General features: G+C 38.5%; 1 protein-coding gene across 1 annotated transcript in view; it reads right to left on the reverse strand.

Moving 5' to 3' along the window:
• Nucleotides 1-4,359: 4,359 nt before the first annotated feature.
• col28a1b (collagen, type XXVIII, alpha 1b) overlaps nucleotides 4,360-18,912 on the reverse strand; it is a 28,750-nt gene continuing 14,197 nt past the window's right edge. Inside the window, exons 17-35 of the mRNA XM_051721096.1 lie at nucleotides 18,804-18,872; nucleotides 18,045-18,113; nucleotides 17,887-17,958; nucleotides 17,363-17,431; nucleotides 17,020-17,091; nucleotides 16,848-16,916; nucleotides 16,354-16,422; nucleotides 16,214-16,282; nucleotides 13,589-13,657; nucleotides 13,081-13,149; nucleotides 11,303-11,371; nucleotides 11,066-11,134; nucleotides 10,905-10,985; nucleotides 10,704-10,739; nucleotides 9,965-10,001; nucleotides 9,322-9,876; nucleotides 6,230-6,408; nucleotides 5,427-5,667; nucleotides 4,360-4,980 (exon numbers count right to left, since the gene is read on the reverse strand). Coding sequence (XP_051577056.1) covers nucleotides 4,808-4,980; nucleotides 5,427-5,667; nucleotides 6,230-6,408; nucleotides 9,322-9,876; nucleotides 9,965-10,001; nucleotides 10,704-10,739; nucleotides 10,905-10,985; nucleotides 11,066-11,134; nucleotides 11,303-11,371; nucleotides 13,081-13,149; nucleotides 13,589-13,657; nucleotides 16,214-16,282; nucleotides 16,354-16,422; nucleotides 16,848-16,916; nucleotides 17,020-17,091; nucleotides 17,363-17,431; nucleotides 17,887-17,958; nucleotides 18,045-18,113; nucleotides 18,804-18,872 — 2,136 coding nt within the window. The 3' untranslated portion in view covers nucleotides 4,360-4,807. The remainder of the gene's footprint in view (nucleotides 4,981-5,426; nucleotides 5,668-6,229; nucleotides 6,409-9,321; nucleotides 9,877-9,964; nucleotides 10,002-10,703; nucleotides 10,740-10,904; nucleotides 10,986-11,065; nucleotides 11,135-11,302; nucleotides 11,372-13,080; nucleotides 13,150-13,588; nucleotides 13,658-16,213; nucleotides 16,283-16,353; nucleotides 16,423-16,847; nucleotides 16,917-17,019; nucleotides 17,092-17,362; nucleotides 17,432-17,886; nucleotides 17,959-18,044; nucleotides 18,114-18,803; nucleotides 18,873-18,912) is intronic.

The raw sequence follows: 18,912 nt of genomic DNA on the forward strand, positions 1-18,912 counted from the left end.
TTATATTGTTTCTGAAGATATGGGTTTAACCAATGGAGTCGTATGGATTACTTTTATGCTACATTTATGTGATTTTTGGAGCTATTAAGGTCTGATCACTATTCTCTTGCATTGTATGGACCTACAGAGCTGAGATGTTCTTCTAAAAATCTTAGTTTGTGTTCTGCAGATGAAAGAAAGTCATACACGTCTGGGATGGCATGAGAGTAAATTATGAGAGAATTTTCATTTTTGCGTGAACTATTCCATTTAAGGAATCAAAATCATTTAATTGCTTACAGTTTACATCCCCAAGCTAATCTTATGTGGGCTGGAATTTATTGTGGCTTTGCAAAGCTTCTTTTATCTGCCATTGTTATATGCAGTAATGTTAGTGGCAATTCAATGCTTGTAAATTATCAAATAATATTGTAATATTTTAACATTACTTATTGCAGTTTAGGTCAAAGATAGCCTAATATACATACATATATATATATATATATATATATATATATATATATATATATATATATATACAGGTGCATCTCAATAAATTAGAATGTCGTGGAAAAGTTCATTTATTTCAGTAATTCAACTCAAATTGTGAAACTCGTGTATTAAATAAATTCAATGCACACAGACTGAAGTAGTTTAAGTCTTTGGTTCTTTTAATTGTGATGATTTTGGCTCACATTTAACAAAACCCACCAATTCACTATCTCAAAAAATTAGAATATGGTGACATGCCAATCAGCTAATCAACTCAAAACACCTGCAAAGGTTTCCTGAGCCTTCAAAATGGTCTCTCAGTTTGGTTCACTAGGCTACACAATCTGCTGATCTGACAGTTGTCCAGAAGACAATCATTGACACCCTTCACAAGGAGGGTAAGCCACAAACATTCATTGCCAAAGAAGCTGGCTGTTCACAGAGTGCTGTATCCAAGCATGTTAACAGAAAGTTGAGTGGAAGGAAAAAGTGTGGAAGAAAAAGATGCACAACCAACCAAGAGAACCGCAGCCTTATGATTGTCAAGCAAAATCGATTCAAGAATTTGGGTGAACTTCACAAGGAATGGACTGAGGCTGGGGTCAAGGCATCAAGAGCCACCACACACAGACGTGTCAAGGAATTTGGCTACAGTTGTCGTATTCCTCTTGTTAAGCCACTCCTGAACCACAGACAACGTCAGAGGCGTCTTACCTGGGCTAAGGAGAAGAAGAACTGGACTGTTGCCCAGTGGTCCAAAGTCCTCTTTTCAGATGAGAGCAAGTTTTGTATTTCATTTGGAAACCAAGGTCCTAGAGTCTGGAGGAAGGGTGGAGAAGCTCATAGCCCAAGTTGCTTGAAGTCCAGTGTTAAGTTTCCACAGTCTGTGATGATTTGGGGTGCAATGTCATCTGCTGGTGTTGGTCCATTGTGTTTTTTGAAAACCAAAGTCACTGCACCCGTTTACCAAAAATTTTGGAGCATTTCATGCTTCCTTCTGCTGACCAGCTTTTTAAAGATGCTGATTTCATTTTCCAGCAGGATTTGGCACCTGCCCACACTGCCAAAAGCACCAAAAGTTGGTTAAATGACCATGGTGTTGGTATGCTTGACTGGCCAGCAAACTCACCAGACCTGAACCCCATATAGAATCTATGGGGTATTGTCAAAAGGAAAATGAGAAACAAGAGACCAAAAAATGCAGATGAGCTGAAGGCCACTGTCAAAGAAACCTGGGCTTCCATACCACCTCAGCAGTGCCACAAACTGATCACCTCCATGCCACGACGAATTGAGGCAGTAATTACAGCAAAAGGAGCCCCTACCAAGTATTGAGTACATATACAGTAAATTAACATACTTTCCAGAAGGCCAACAATTCACTAAAAATGTTTTTTTTATTGGTCTTATGATGTATTCTAATTTTTTGAGATAGTGAATTGGTGGGTTTTTGTTAAATGTGAGCCAAAATCATCACAATTAAAATAACCAAAGACTTAAACTACTTCAGTCTGTGTGCATTGAATTTATTTAATACACGAGTTTCACAATTTGAGTTGAATTACTGAAATAAATGAACTTTTCCACGACATTCTAATTTATTGAGATGCACCTGTATATATATATATATATATATATAGGTGCTGGTCATATAATTAGAATATCATCAAAAAGTTGATTTATTTCACTAATTCCATTCAAAAAGTGAAACTTGTATATTATATTCATTCATTACACACAGACTGATATATTTCAAATGTTTATTTCTTTTAATTTTGATGATTATAACTGACAACTAAGGAAAATCCCAAATTCAGTATCTCAGAAAATTAGAATATTGTGAAAAGGTTCAATATTGAAGACACCTGGTGCCACACTCTAATCAGCTAATTAACTCAAAACACCTGCAAAGGCCTTTAAATGGTCTCTCAGTCTAGTTCTGTACGCTACACAATCATGGGGAAGACTGCTGACTTGACAGTTGTCCAAAAGACGACCATTGACACGTTGCACAAGGAGGGCAAGACACAAAAGGTCATTGCAAAAGAGGCTGGCTGTTCACAGAGCTCTGTGTCCAAGCACATTAATAGAGAGGCGAAGGGAAGGAAAAGATGTGGTAGAAAAAAGTGTACAAGCAATAGGGATAACCACACCCTGGAGAGGATTGTGAAACAAAACCCATTCCAAAATGTGGGGGAGAACCACTACGCACAGACGTATGCAAGACATGGGTTTCAGCTGTCGCATTCCTTGTGTCAAGCCACTCTTGAACAACAGACAGCGTCTGAAGCGTCTCGCCTGGGCTAAAGACAAAAAGGACTGGACTGCTGCTGAGTGGTCCAAAGTTATGTTCTCTGATGAAAGTAAATTTTGCATTTCCTTTGGAAATCAGGGTCCCAGAGTCTGGAGGAAGAGAGGAGAGGCACACAGTCCACGTTGCTTGAGGTCCAGTGTAAAGTTTCCACAGTCAGTGATGGTTTGGGGTGCCATGTCATCTGCTGGTGTTGGTCCACTGTGTTTTCTGAGGTCCAAGGTCAACGCAGCCGTATACCAGGAAGTTTTAGAGCACTTCATGCTTCCTGCTGCTGACCAACTTTATGGAGATGCAGATTTCATTTTCCAACAGGACTTGGCACCTGCACACAGTGCCAAAGCAACCAGTATCTGGTTTAAGGACCATGGTATCCCTGTTCTTAATTGGCCAGCAAACTCGCCTGACCTTAACCCCATAGAAAATCTATGGGGTATTGTGAAGAGGAAGATGCGATATGCCAGACCCAACAATGCAGAAGAGCTGAAGGCCACTATCAGAGCAACCTGGGCTCTCATAACACCTGAGCAGTGCCACAGACTGATCGACTCCATGCCACGCCGCATTGCTGCAGTAATTCAGGCAAAAGGAGCCCCAACTAAGTATTGAGTGCTGTACGTGCTCATACTTTTCATGTTCATACTTTGCAGTTGGCCAAGATTTCTAAAAATCCTTTCTTTGTATTGGTCTTAAGTAATATTCTAATTTTCTGAGATACTGAATTTGGGATTTTCCTTAGTTGTCAGTTATAATCATCAAAATTAAAAGAAATAAACATTTGAAATATATCAGTCTGTGTGTAATGAATGAATATAATATACAAGTTTCACTTTTTTAATGGAAGTAGTGAAATAAATCAACTTTTTGATGATATTCTAATTATATGACCAGCACCTGTGTGTGTGTGTGTATATATATATATAATCTTTTTATTTATTTATATTGCAACTTGTATTATAATTTTTTACAAATGTCTACCCAGGAGCTTTTCAGAGCAGTATTTTCATCCTCAGTAGAATTAAAATCATATAATAAGAGCATTGATACTACTTTAGGTAACAGTTAAAACATACTTTTCTATAGGAATTGTGTAATTATGCCAATTAACGGCATCTGTCACTGTAACCAGTGAGTGCAAACATAGTTAATGGCACTACAAATAATGCCATACAGATAAAAAGATATTCAATGTGACAAAAAGCCAGTTTAAATGGACATTTGATAAAAAATAATAACAAATAATAATTCAAAAACAGATTTAATCTATTAATATAACACAGTTACAGATCGTCATCCCATATGTTTATATCTATCTATCTATCCATCTATATATATATATTGTTCATTGCATATCAAGATTTTTTTCCTTTAAAATTATGATTTATATTAGCTGCAGTTTTAACAGGAAAATATGTGTTTGTTTAATTCCCTTTGACAGTGCTTTGAGACTTTTATTGTATTTTTACTATATATTGTATCTTGTGATATGACTGAAATTGTGCATGAAATATACAGTATTTCAACACTTAAACCTTAAAGTGGATGAATGTAATTTTATTGATAGAATTAGTGGCATCTGCAAACAAATTATGCTACATTTTTTTCTCAGAATTTCACTTTTTTTTTTTTTTTTAAACATTTTAACTTTTGTCATCATTTTGAACAATACAGTATATACAAGTTTTATTACTTACAACTTACAAACTTTTTTGGTGACATGTTTTGTCTGAAATGTGTTGTTATAACGACATTCATACATTTGTGTGCCTTAAGTGTCCAAATAATTTTTAGGGCCACTAAATATGCAAATGTATGACTGTTTTAAATAAGCATGTCAATATTGTCTGCATGTCAATATTAAAGATTGTTCATGCCTAGTAGTTTTGAGTTATTTTAGAATATTCATAGAATAATTTTAAATGCTAAAATATACTTAAAACAAAAAACTGTTATCTTTACTTTTAATTCACATTCTTTTTAATACCTTGTTGTTTTGGGTCACGGTCAGTGCTCTTCTGATGAGACTTAAACTTTCTCACAGGCTTTTCTGCAGGTCTCTTTGCTATCAAACTGGTTTTTGTTGCCAAGGCAACCTCCAAACCAGAACTGAGCACAAGAATTGGACTTTGGATCATAATACCATTTAACAACATACTCCCGACATGGACCAGGGTCCAGAGGCTGCAGGCATCCCTCCGCTGTTAAAAAGTAAGGAAAAATGTAATATACAATTCAGTTTACAGTAAAAATGTAAAAAATAAATAAATATTTAAAAAAATTAAATATGACTTCTAAACCAAATATATGGTTAGTGCGGTTCTGTTCCCACACCATAGGTTTACCAAAAATATGGTTGCGAGTCTGGAAAGTTTAAGAGAGTCAGATTGGACATAGAATGTGGTTGTCACTCTCGTTTATAACCAAATGGCGTGTAACTGTAAGTAGCACTTTAAGACAAGACTGACAGCCGTATTCTGCTGTGTGAACATGCCCTGTCCTAAATCATCCATTTGACGAAGGACTACTTTTCAAGGTGGATGAACTTCTGGGTATGTGTTAACAACCTAATTCCAATGAGTGGAATTTGTTCCATGTGAACAGTTACAAAGTAGAATAAAAGTACTGCATAACAGGAATGACGCACCTGCAGTGAAATCATCTTGTTTCAGCAGTGGCGAGTCAGTTGGTCTCTGTGTTTCTGAAGTCATTGTGGGGTCAGTTCTGTATGATTTTTGCCTCAGCCGATCCAAAGATGTGAGAGAGAAATCTGGGAGTTGTGTCAGGTCTTCTAGGTTGAAATATGGCGTTAAAGTGCCGATAATGTCCGTGCCCTCTGATTTGTGATCATTGAAGGGGAACACGCCAATTTCTCCAGGTGGTCTTGGCTAATTGGACAAATAACATGAACAGGATGCTGTCAAGCTCCAAAATGATACAAAAGCATTATAAAAGAGGTCTATAATACTCATGCGCTATATTCCAAGTCCTTTGAAGCCATACGATTTTTTGTGTGTGTGAGAGAGAGAGGAAAAGGCCAAAATTTGTAGTAAGTTGTAATTGACTGATAATCTTCCCTTCTGTAGCTCTAAAATCGAATATGGCACCTTTAAATACATTGCATAAGGCTCGATGTCGATGACTTGATGTTCTTAAACGTCAAAGGCACCATATTTAATTTGAGAGCTACAACGGAGGGCAAGATTTTTATTAGAAAACAACTTTTGGATTTCAGGCATCAATTTTAAGCTTAACAGTACCTGACCCCTTTCACTTTTATTATATGGCAAGCAGCAGCCAGGACATTCTGCCTAACATCTCCTTTTGTGTGCCACCAAAGAAAGACATACGATTTTGGAATGACATGAGGGTGAGTAATTGATGACAGAATTAAAAAAAATTTGTGTGAACTATTCCAAACATGGTCTTGTTTGGCATGTTTCACTTTACCTCCATGTGTGTTTTACTGTGGTCTCCTTCAAAACTTGGGGTGTCTGTCCTTCTTAGAGGAGGTTTCTCATCATGGATGGATGTAGAGGTGCCAGGGGGCCGTTTGGAGCTGGGGACCGCACTGAATAATGATCCATCAATATCCTCACAGATCTTTTGGAGCAGTTTACTCTCCACTTCTAGAAATCAGAAATAGAAAGGTATTACTTTTAGTTTTGCACAGAATATTTAATAGGATTGAAAAGGTGAAGTGTGAATTTTTTAATGTTAAAATACTTTCTCCTATTCCAGTTTATTGTGTAACTATAAGGCTAAAATCATACTTTACGCAAGTAAACAAACACCGATGCGCAGTTCTGCTAAACATACTTGCTGTATGTGTGCTCATACATTAGCCTAAGTGCTCAAGAGGGGGATAGAGTTACTTTAAAAGAATTACATAAATTACAATAAGTGTATGTCCTGCAAGACAACAAGGAACACCCACTATATGCCATTCCCATTACTGCCTCCCTTTGATCATAAAGCGATTTATTTGGCTAAAAGAACTATTAAATCCTATTCAATCACTGTATACTTCATGTTGTCTTAGCTTTTTTAAATATAACAAAAAAATAACTTTTAAATGATAGGCCTATGTCACATATATTATATATGGAGTGACTATTTTCACTAGATGTAAATAGCACCTGCCACACAGCGGGGCTATTTGCACTCCAATAGTCTGGTGGAAACAGAAATTAAAGTCAAAATGCAGCCCCAAGTATCCTTGCAATAGTGTAGTGTGTAACGATGTTGTGGATGAGTTATCAAGCATCCAGGGTTCGATTTCCCCCTTTTTCCCCATCCTGTTTCCTGTCTCCACTCTTAATATTTCCCATAATACTACTACTACTTATTTCGGCTGCTCCCATTAGGGGTCGCTACAGCGGCCCATCCGTGATCCGCATATCTTGGCACAGGTTTTATGCCAGATGCCCTTCCTAACACAACCCCTAGTGGCTGGGGGACTCTCACTCACACCTACAGGGCAATTTAGAGTCTCTAATTTCCCTTAATACTACTTATAATAATAAATAAACATTAATATAATATAATTTTTTATTTGTATTTTTGTTTTGGCCATGGTTTAATGCAATTAACCATAGTGTTACTACGGTAATATGGTGTTAATAGAGTAACCATGTTAAATTTGTGGTTTACTATGATTTGACTACAAAATACCATGGTGATGCATACTATGGTTACTGTAGTAAAGCCATGGTTAATTGTTGTAATGTAATGTAAGGTTAGGTTTAGGAGTAGGGGTTGGTGTAGGGTGTCTGTGGGACTCTAAATAAACACAATATACACACTGCAGTGATGCCACTATACTGTATGTTAGTATTTAAAGGTACACTCAGTAATTTTTTCCTCATTTAAAAAGTTTTACTATTTAACTTCTTTAGAAGATATTTTGAAACCTATGTATAAAATCGAAAGCTTTCGCACAAGATGAAGACTCCAGTGCTATCAGTAACCTTATAAAAGCTCTTATTCTACATGGAGAGGGTTCTCTCATGGGGGCTGCCATGTTAGAATCACCATCCGAATACTACTCGCTTAATCTCAGTAACCGTCCTGTTATTAGACTCTTTCATTCAGGGATTAAATGAATCATGACTGGCTGTGAATTGTGAATTTCTACAATGGCATCGATAACTGAATGCTATTGCGTTTGAATAATGCTGCATCCAAGCCGCTAGGTGTCAGTTTAAGCCCAAGATGAAATTACTGAGCGCACCTTTAATAAGGAGTGCTAATAATATCTATTGCTTTTTGCATTTAGCCACTGCCTATTATTAAACCGAAGATATATATTGTGAAATAAAACATTTCTCTGTTCTTTGCAGTTAGCTCACAAGCTAACCAGTTAGCCTGTTAGCTTAGCATCCCTCTAACAACTTCTGCTCACTGTCGCCACCTAGTGATACGGCGGTATGATTGTATTCAATACAACTTTGGGTACATTTTTTTGAAGGGGACATAACTTGTAGTGGGCGTGTCTTGTAGTAGTCTTGCAGTACACAGATAGACTCTTCTCAGTTATTCAGGTAGATAGCTTTAAACATGTCAACTTTAACTTTCTCTGCAAGATTCTCTTCAAACTGTTGTTTCACCGTGACAGTTGTTGACCTGAAAGTGAAACCTAGCCCTAGAAATAGAGTTTCCATGAATAGTGTTGGGGAGTAGTTAACTAAAAGTAGCGACACTACTAACTGAACTATATTTTTCAGTAGTGAAGTAGTTTTCCAGTAACAATGTAGCTACATTTTCCAATGAGTAGCGCTGTAGCATCACAAAACCCTACAATAGTATCACATTGTATTTCAAGTGCAGCAATTGAGCAGTGAGAGTAATTAAACATCCTCACTTCTGTCTCTCATGTAGTGCTGGGAAATCCAAATTAAGTAAATTGGTTCTTTTGGACCGTTCATGTAAATGAACCAGTTAAAATAAATGATCCCCTTGTATTTAGCATTGGAAACTGTAATATGGTTTTAATACAAATACCATGGTTAATATATGGTATGGTTACTATAGTAAGACAGTGGTTAATGTTCGTAAAAGAATGTCACCCTAATTAAAAATCAAACTATTAGGTGATATAATTCTGTTAAATTCTGTTGAATTAACTAATATTATTAGATTGTTATATACATCTAAAAATATTTTCTTTAAAAAGCTTCAATGTGAAAGCTACTTTTTGTTCGTAGATTGCCTGTAGTTGAACTACTTTAAACTATGAGTAGCTTGAAGCTTGGGAAGCTATAGTTTCAAAGTAGCTTCCACAAAACTGATATCCACTATGCAGCCTCTTGGGGCAGCACTGAGAATGCAATGCATGCTTCCTTACGTGCATTTTGGAACGACTCTCGCATCAAGCTTGCTTAGCAAGAAGCATTTGCATTCAAATACTAACGCGTAGCATGTTTCGGGCCTAAGTAAGCCAATTATAGAACTTGTTTTTGAATTTAGGGAACTTGTTTGGAAACCACCATCAGTGGTAAAAACTGGTGTGTGCATAGTCTAATTCAGTGCATCATATGTACCATAAAGTGTTCTGAAATCCTCTATGAAAAACACATGCTCTTCATCAGGCTTGGAGGCAATTGATTTCAGCTCTTGCTTAAAATCCTCATAGATTGGGTCGCTTTGATTCACCACCCCTATAACAAACATCGTAATATTGGCAGAATGGGCCTCTTCTACAGCATCCAGTAGCTTCACGTTGTCACGGTGATCCGTTTGTCCGTCCGTTATAACCATAGCCACTTTCCTCACACCTGGGCGAGCAAATCGAAAGATCTCATTGGCCTGTTTGATGGCACTTCCTGTGTTGGTGCCTTCCCCAATGTATGGCATCCTGCGAACGGCAGCTTTAACATTTTCCTGACTTAACCTGTCTTGTAATCTGGTGACCACCAGGTTAACATGACTGTAGAGAATCACTCCAACACGCGTCACCTCTGGACTTACTGATGCGCGGTCAATCACAGCATTCACAAAGTCTTTAATGATCTCAAAGTTTACTGGGCCGACACTTTCAGAGCTGTCAATCACAAAGACTAGCTCAAGGGGTTCCAATCTGCAAATATGGCCACAACCTGCAAATCAACAACAAATCATTTAAGGGCAAATCAGTTTGTTCCAATTTATCAATTTAGTAAAAAATATGCAATTTTGAATACTCACCACAAATAGATTTGATTAAAGTGATTATTTCCCCTGTCTGCAAGATATATGAAGATTTTGTTAATGTGTTTTAAGTAAAAATATTAAAGGAACATTCCACATGCAATACAAGTTAAGCTCAGTCGACAGCATTTGTGGCATAAAGTTGATTACCACAAAAATTAATTTTGATTTGTCCCTTTTCTTTAAAAAAAGCAAAAATCAGGGTTACAGTGAGGCACTTACAATGGAATTGTATAGGGCCAATCCGTAAACTTTGAAATACGCTGTTTTTCCACAAGACGTAAACAACGTGTGTTAACATGATTTTAGTGTGATATATTTGCTTACAAATCTTTTCTCTGTAAAATTCTATCCAATTTTACAACTTCATTGCCATGACAACGTAATGCTGTAAACTCTAAAAACCTAAAATGAATGCAAAAACTATGAAAAAATACAGCTCAAATAATACACAGGTTTCACAGCTTATATACAATTCTGAGCTTCACATTTCTGGCTTTTTAAACACTCCAAAAAATTGGCCCCATTCACTTGCATTGTAAGTGCTTCATTGTAACTTTGATTTTTGCTTTTTTTAAAGAAAAAAAGGGATGAGTTGAAATTATTTTTTGTGGTAATCAACATTATGCCACAAATGCTGTCGATTTAAGCTTAATTTGTAATAAACCCAGAATATTCCTCAAATGACAAGTTCCATAAATGTGAAATCATTCTTAATGGACATCTTTGCACTTACTGTTAGACCAGGTTCTCCCTTTGGTCCTGAATCACCCTGCAAGTGTACAACACAATGTTCAGAGTGATAAATGCATTAATATACTTACTTTTAACATGGAGAGATGTGTGACTGCAACAAAGCTTGGGTAATTTGTCAAGTTAACGTTAGCATCTTAATGCTCATTAAAATTATCAAATTGTCATTCTTAAATCTCCTCACCCGTGGTCCTGTAAGCCCTGATTCTCCTTGGCTACCTCTGTCCCCTTTGTGTCCTTGTGTTCCTGGTAACCCACGATCCCCCTACAAATAGTACATTGACATCAGAGTGGCTATCTAAATACAATAAGAATGCATGCTAGCAGCTATACAATTACGTTTACCTTCTGCCCTGGTAAACCTTCCCCAGGTAGCCCTCTTGGCCCCTGTATACCCTGGTATCCGGCATCACCCTGTATCGAAAAGAATAAAGTGTGAAATGCATTGAAATAGACCGATTCAAGCTGTCATAGTTGTATCTCTCATGTAATACCAGGCTGTTTTAACTGCATTCGAGGACAGTGTTTTTAGGGATTCTACAAAATGTTATTTGATAATTAAGCTATCCAGATTTATGTTACCTTTGGTCCTTGTACACCCTCTCCTGGTAAACCTTGTGGACCAGCGGGTCCAGTCAGACCAATAGAACCCTGCAGTCCAAATATAACATTAAAACCTTTATGTATCTGTATCACAAATAAAATAATATCACCTTTTCTGTGTTGATCTGAATGGGTGAATCTCACAAAACCTTTCAAGAACTTATCCGGGGAGGGGCCAGGGTAGCTCAGCGAGCATTGATGCTGAATACCACCACTGGAGTCACGAGTTCGAATCCAGGGTGTGCTGAGTGACTCCAGCCAGGTCTCCTTAGAAACCAAATTGGCTTGGTTGCTAGGGAGGATAGAGTCACATGGGGTAACCTTCTCATGGTCGCGATTAGTGGTTCTCGTTCTCAGTGGGGTGCATGGTAAGTTGCACGATGGATCGCGGAAAGTAGCATGAGCCTCCACATGCTGGGAGTCTCCGCGGTGTCATGCACAACGAGCCACATGATAAGATGCGCGGATTGACTGTTTCAGAAGCAGAGGCAACTGAGACTTGTCCTCCGCCACCTGAATTGAGGTGAGTAACCGCGCCACCACGAGGACCTACTAAGTAGTGGGAATTGGGCATTCCATATTGGGAGAAAAGTGGATAAAAAAAAAAATTAAAAAAAAGAACATCCAGGTCATATTCACACCAAAATCAAAAGAAAAGAAATTATATTTTGCATAGAGAAAATGAAGCCTACGGTATCTTTAGCACTATTAAAGAGCACCTATTATGGTTTTTAAACGTGCCTAATTTTGTTTTAAAGGTCTCATACAATAGATTTACATGCATCCAAGGACAAAAAACACTTTAATTTGCTCATAATTTAAATTGCAGCATTACCTTTTTTCCCCAGTGTCAAAAACGACTCATTCAATGATCCGTTCTAAAGGATTCATTCTAAACTCCTCCTTTCAGAGAGCCTGCTCTGCTCTGATTGGTCAGATGTCCCAGTCTGTTGTGATTGGTCTACCGCTTAGTGTAGTGTTTGAAGGCGGGTCAAAGCTGTTCGCGAGTAGACCAGAGGAGGGTTTTTTGTTACCAAATCATGTAGGTTAGTACAGGAATCAAGTCTGGAATTACTAACAACTCGTTTCAGACTTTTATACATTCACAAACAGCTATATAACACACTAAAACCATAATAGGTGCTCTTTAAGAGTTTTTGCATTATTACATTATTGACATTATTTTCATGACAATAAAGCACACCACCCCCCATTTACATTACCGTTATGGGAAAAATAAAGATATATTATTTAAAATGTAAAGTATTTATATATCATGATAGTATTTGTTGTATTGACTTTAACAAACTTAAAAGTAATGTAGATGCATTACAGTAATAAGAATTGTGGAAAGTGTAACAATGTAAAAAATCTCAATGGTCCTAAAAAGCTTAATTTTCTTTATGAATATAGAAATATATATATATATATATATATATATATATATATATATATATATATATATATATATATATATACACACACACACGCACACACACACATACTGTATATATAGATAGATATATAGATATAGATATATGTATTTTTATGCATAAAGGAAATGAAGCATTTTTAGGACAACATTTTATTTTATTGATTTATTTTTTATATATATGAAAGTTTTCGTGAGTTCCACCCAATCATATCTACAAACACACTCTGTTCAAATCTAATGACTCATTCAGCAGTGTACTATGTTGATATTTTATTGGTTTATATCTACACTGTATATTTATAGTTTGAAATAAACTCCCCACCTTTGGGCCCACCTGCCCAAGACCTGGTGCTCCAGCAGGCCCTGGGGGACCCGGAGGGCCTCGATCTCCCTGTGATAGAAAATATACATTTTTCAAACATCTTTATAGAGTAAGAATATTTTTCATACTGAATTTTTTACATTTTCTGAAGAAAACATTTGATTGTTGTGGGTTATTGCCAGCACTTTGCTATGCAAAGATGTTCAGGGTGTTTTTTTTAGCTTGTTGCTATGTGGTTGCTAGGGCATTGCTAGGTGGTTGCTAGACTCTATGAAATTCTGGACTCTAGATATGGCTTGGGTCCCTCCTTCAATGTAAGACTATGGGATTTTTTGTTTTTTCATGTTTTATCATCTGCAATGTGAAAATTGTAAGTCTGATTGCTTTGGAAAGTAATAGCACACCTCTCCTCAATAAGTATCATGAATTTGAACAAACCCCTAACCCTAAATATTACCAATAATAATAATTATACTTTCGTTTGCTACTCTTCAAGTAAGCACCTTACCTTTGGTCCAGGCAAACCTGTTCCCTCTGGTCCAATCTCTCCCATAAGACCTGGGAGACCTGGTGGTCCCTACAGATCATAGCATGGAGAGTTTTTGTATGACAGTTAAACTATAGATATATACATATAGCAAATACCAGTGCTTGCAAGGCAGCAAAAAATAATGTTAAGGTTAATGTTTCTCTGTTTCCTTTGTTCCTTGTCAAGTCTTGTTTGTGTGCCACCCCATCGTGTGTACACAGTGTTTGACCCTCATCATCGTTGTGGTTTACCAAGCTAAGTGTTCTTTGTTCTCTTGTGTCAACCCCGCCTGTTTGGTGTTTGTTTTCTATTCCTTTTTGTTTTTTATTAAATACTCACGCATTTGGATCCACTCAGCCTAAGTCTCCTATCATCCTTCCTCTCGGCTGACAGAAGACCTAACCTGCTAATATGGAGTTTGCGAAGATGCAGAGCGCTATTACATCTCTCGCGCACTCTCTCAAGCAACAGGACGAGACACTCTCGGCAGCGACGGCTGGTAGAACACCTATGCCTGTCTGGGGTTCCACTGGTCACGACCTGTCCTCATGCCCGGTCCGTCAGTTTGGGGGTGATCACCCACCAAACTGACCCTCTCACCCTGCACGTTGGACACCATCACTCAGAGTCCCTCTCCTTCCTCATCCTAGCTGCCATGACTGAGCCATCACAAACTTATCATTACGTGGGCAACTGGGGAGACTCCTTCCAGCATCATGGTCTTCCCCTTCCAAGCCACCTACATTGAGAGCCCCTCCCTCCACACCAAAGTAGACATTCCAGCAGAAAACATGTCCAGGAGGTCTTGGTACAATCCCCAGAAAGCTTCTTAGTTACCCCCTCATAGGGAGTGAAACTGCGCCATCGACCTCCTGCCAGGGGCTCCTCTTCCCCTTGGGTATGTTTATCCTCTCTCTCTCCCTGAGCAGGAGGCCATGGAGGAGTATATCACTGAGGCCCTCAACCAAGGGTACATCCGGCCATCCACATCCCCTGCAGCCTCAAGCTTCTTTTTTTGTCTCTAAGAAAGACAGAGGTCTCCGTCCCTGCATTGATTACCATCCCTCAACAACATCACAGTCAAATTCAAGTACCCTCTCCCTCTGGTACATGCAGCACTGGAGCTCCTTAAGTGAGCCACAGTCTATTCCAAACTTGACCTTCACAGCGCCTACAACCTGATCAGGATCTGGGAAGGTGATGAGTGAAAGACTGCCTTTATCACCACGACCGGACACTATGAATACTGGGCATGCCTTATGGCCTGTTCAACTCTCCTAGTGTTTTCCAGGCCTTCCACCAACCGGAGTAGGAGCAGCTCTTTCCCAACACCAGAGCAACCCCCCTAAGCTCTTTCCCTGCATCTTTTCCAAGAAACTCACGCCCATGCAGCAGAAATATGATATCAGCAACTGTGAATTCCTGGCAATCAAGATGGCGCTGGATGAATGGAGACACTGGTTGGAAGGATCTCGGCTCCCTTTTCAGGTTATCACTGATCACCGCAACCTGGAATACCTCCACTCTGCTAAATGACTCAATCCCTGCCAGGTATGTTGGGCACTCTTCACTAGTTTCCAATTTACTGTCACCTACAGTCTCGGCTCACAGAACACTAAAGCCGATGTTCTCTCCCATCTTCACACTCCAGAGCTTCAGTCCTCTGACCCTGAGGCAATTCTTCCCTCCTCCGTCTTCCTGTAGCCAAGCATGTGGGATATTGACAGAGAGATTGTTTCGGCCAATACGCAAGACCCTGCTCCTTCATCATGTCCTGCAGATCACATCTTTTTCCCCGCACCTCTATGACAAAGGTTACTGAGATGGTTGCACTGCAACTCCTGGCACCGGGCATCCAGGCATCACACAAACCTTGGACCTCATCCGGCCCATTCCTCAACGGCACTGGTCTCACTTTGGCGTGGACTTCATGATCGACCTACCTCCATCTGACCACAACACCTGCATCCTTTTGGCAATAGATCGGTTCTCGGAGGCCTCCAGGTTAATCCCCCTCAAAAAACTTCCCATGGCCATGGAGACAGCTGAGATCCACTTCCATCATCTATTCCGGAACTTTGGCCTACCCGAAGATATCATCTCCAATCGAACATTTTATCTTCATATTTAATACTTTAAAAACCATAAAATAAATAGTCATTTGGAGTCTGTATGTTAACACTTAAAGCTGAAGTATGTAATTTCTGCGACACTAGCACTACCGAACGAAATTGCTAAAATAAACAATGTTTTCAAAACAGCTTTCCAAATTTGCACCTCGTCTGCCAGTCATATAGTCCCGCCCCCAACTCATGCAATTGGTTGAAAAAAATTGATGGGGCGGGTCTAAGCAGGTCGCTCAAAACAAACACAGGAATTTGTATAGCATCACAGAGACACAGTGTTTACAGTTTTCAAGAAAATTAACCTATTTATGGCTTACTTACAGTTGTCTCTGCATATTAAGCTAGGATAGAAGAAAGTATTTTAACACTGAGAAAGTTACATACATGCTTTAAGGTGCAGAAAATCAATAAAGTGCTGCCTTGCAATCATGTAATTATGAGGTGCATAAATAATGTTTTTTGTGGTGTTAATATTTACAGGTGACCCAGGATAGCCTTCTCCCTTTAGTCCTGGTGGTCCAAGGGGTCCTGGTAATCCAATTTCACCCTTAAAAACAACAGATGGATTACATCAATGACAAAATCACAATAAAATTTACTGTAAGAAAAGCCCATTACCTTAGGCCCAGCAATGCCAATGCCCGGCTCTCCAGCAGGTCCTGGAGGACCAATTAGCCCAGCATCTCCCTACAGGAAAATTAAACAAAGTGTGAGATATTTCTGTATGGGTACAGTGCAATAATCGCATCCATTTGTACTGGCCCCAAAAAGTATGAATGTCATTGCATTAGAAAACAAAATAACAGGTAACCTCAATTTTTTTTCGTCATCACAGTAGCACATTTACAATCATTTAAAAGTAAACTGGGCCAGCAGTTTGAAAGGATTTAAAACAGAGTTGTGAAGCTTGTATTTTTGTTATTTGAGCAGTAAAGCTGAGAGGTGGGACTACTTTTCTAGGTGGATGAACTTCTGCTTCTGCTATACAACTGATGCCCATAGTGAAAAGTACCTTTAAACAATCTTTGCATGTATCATGCAAAAGTTACCAGGTTTATTGGCTTTACTGGCTTTTTAAGTTGCACTGAACCCAGAACATCACTTTAACTTACTTTAGCTCCAGGTATGCCCCTGCCTGAAGGCCCAGGAACACCTGGCATTCCAACATTCCCTGGTTTTCCCTATTTTAAGAGAAAACACTGATAATAGTTCTGAAATGTTGCCAGAAACTTTATTCATGACATGGTTTTTTTATATTTAAGATGAAAAATGAGTTGTTTTTACCTTGTCCCCTGTTGACCCAACTGGCCCCACTGGCCCTGTTTGGCCCCTGGGTCCCCTCTCTCCTCGATCCCCCTATTATATACAATCTATAGTATTTAATAAATTCTCTTCAGTAAATAGCTAGTTTTTTTAGACAACATTTTCAAATTGTTTTTGGTTATGAGTTAATTGTTTGACAGTCTTCATCCTCAATTTTCTTTGAAGTTTCAGTAAAGCATGTCACTCCTGCATTCTATACACACACAGACTGATATTTTAGGGGATTCACTCCTGCATTGAAGTGTAGTTGTCTCAACTAAAACTTTTAAATCTGTTTACAAATACATAATAATTGGTGTGACACCTTCTCTCCTGGTAGGCCTCTCCCAGGTGGTCCGTTTTGTCCTTTGGGCCCTGGTAAGCCTATATCACCCTAAAATAACCAAGATATCGTAGAGTATATTTTAAGATAGGTTTATTAAACTTCTTGGATGTAAAGCAATTGATCATTAAAGGAATAGTTCACCAAAAATTGAAAATACTGTCATTATTTACACACCCTCATGCCATTCCAAACCTGAATGCTTTATTGTTTAAATTACAACAGTTCATAGTAACGACTGTAATTGATGCTGCAACTCATACAAAGTACCATATGACTTCAGAAGACTTAAAATGTAGCATGCAAGTCATATAGACTACTTTTATAATCCTTTTATGGTACTTCATGGTATTTTTTGGCCTATTTAAAGCTGGACATACATGATCATTATGTACTGTTGTTTTGTGGCAAGAGCTTCATACTGATTCTTCAAAAATTTGATGACAGAATTGTCAGTCATTTAGGGTGAATTATTCCTTTAATATGCTGTTGAAAAGTATTCCAACCTTTGATCCCATGGCCCCGTCTTCTCCTGGTACACCTGGCTCACCTGGTAAGCCTTGAGATCCAGGTTCTCCCTACAACATAAACCCATAAACACAGCTCTGATTTCATAATTTGGTACTTTTGTCCATTATAAAAAGGCAATTTAGTTGCAACTTACTTTAGGTCCTGGTTCTCCAATTCCTCTCTCACCAATGGGACCAGGGTCACCAGTGAAACCCTGTTCTCCCTGAGAGAAAACAAATAATAAACAACCACAATCCAGTTTATCCATTTGCTATCCACACACTGAAATAGTATTTACTGTAAATTAAGTCATTGGCATTGTTTTTAGTGCAAACACATCTTCTATTCAAATGAGGCTCATTCTATAATGCACCTTATTCACAAAACTCACTATTTGCACTATTTGCCTGATGCAATTACATTCCACTACTACTGCCTGTGAGAAATGTTTGTTTATGTTTTATATTTATTATCCGTCTGTCCTCCATAACAAGACACTGCGAGAGTTTAATGCCTCTGTTCAAACCTCCTGATGCATATATAGTGTAGCAATTCTGATGAGTCAACCATCACAACACAAAATGCAACATAATCAAGTCATGCAAAACCGTCATTAAATCAGTCATTTGCATCGGGTGGTTATTCGCCTCCATGTCATGCATTAAAATTGTTTAACGCACAACTAGCTGGGAATTGTCCCTTACGTAGCTGGTGAACTACTGGTGTGACGTGAAAGGTGTTGCACGCATTGCCGGGTTTAAGAGGGTGCAATGGGGGGCATTCTTGTGGCCCCCTTGAGACTCTTGACACCCATTAGACCAATGGCGAAACACGATCAAGGGCGATCAACCCAAGGAAAAGAATCGAGGAGCACCCAACAGGAACAGGAACTATCTGTTTACTGAAGTCTTACCTTTTGACCAATGAGTCCTATCCCAGGATTCCCTCTTGGGCCAGGAGGACCATCGGGCCCCTGATTCCCCTTTAGATAATAAGATATAGAGGTGACAATCATAAAAATG

The sequence above is a fragment of the Myxocyprinus asiaticus genome, chromosome 16, assembly GCF_019703515.2.
Source record: "Myxocyprinus asiaticus isolate MX2 ecotype Aquarium Trade chromosome 16, UBuf_Myxa_2, whole genome shotgun sequence".
Lineage (NCBI taxonomy): Eukaryota > Metazoa > Chordata > Actinopteri > Cypriniformes > Catostomidae > Myxocyprinus > Myxocyprinus asiaticus.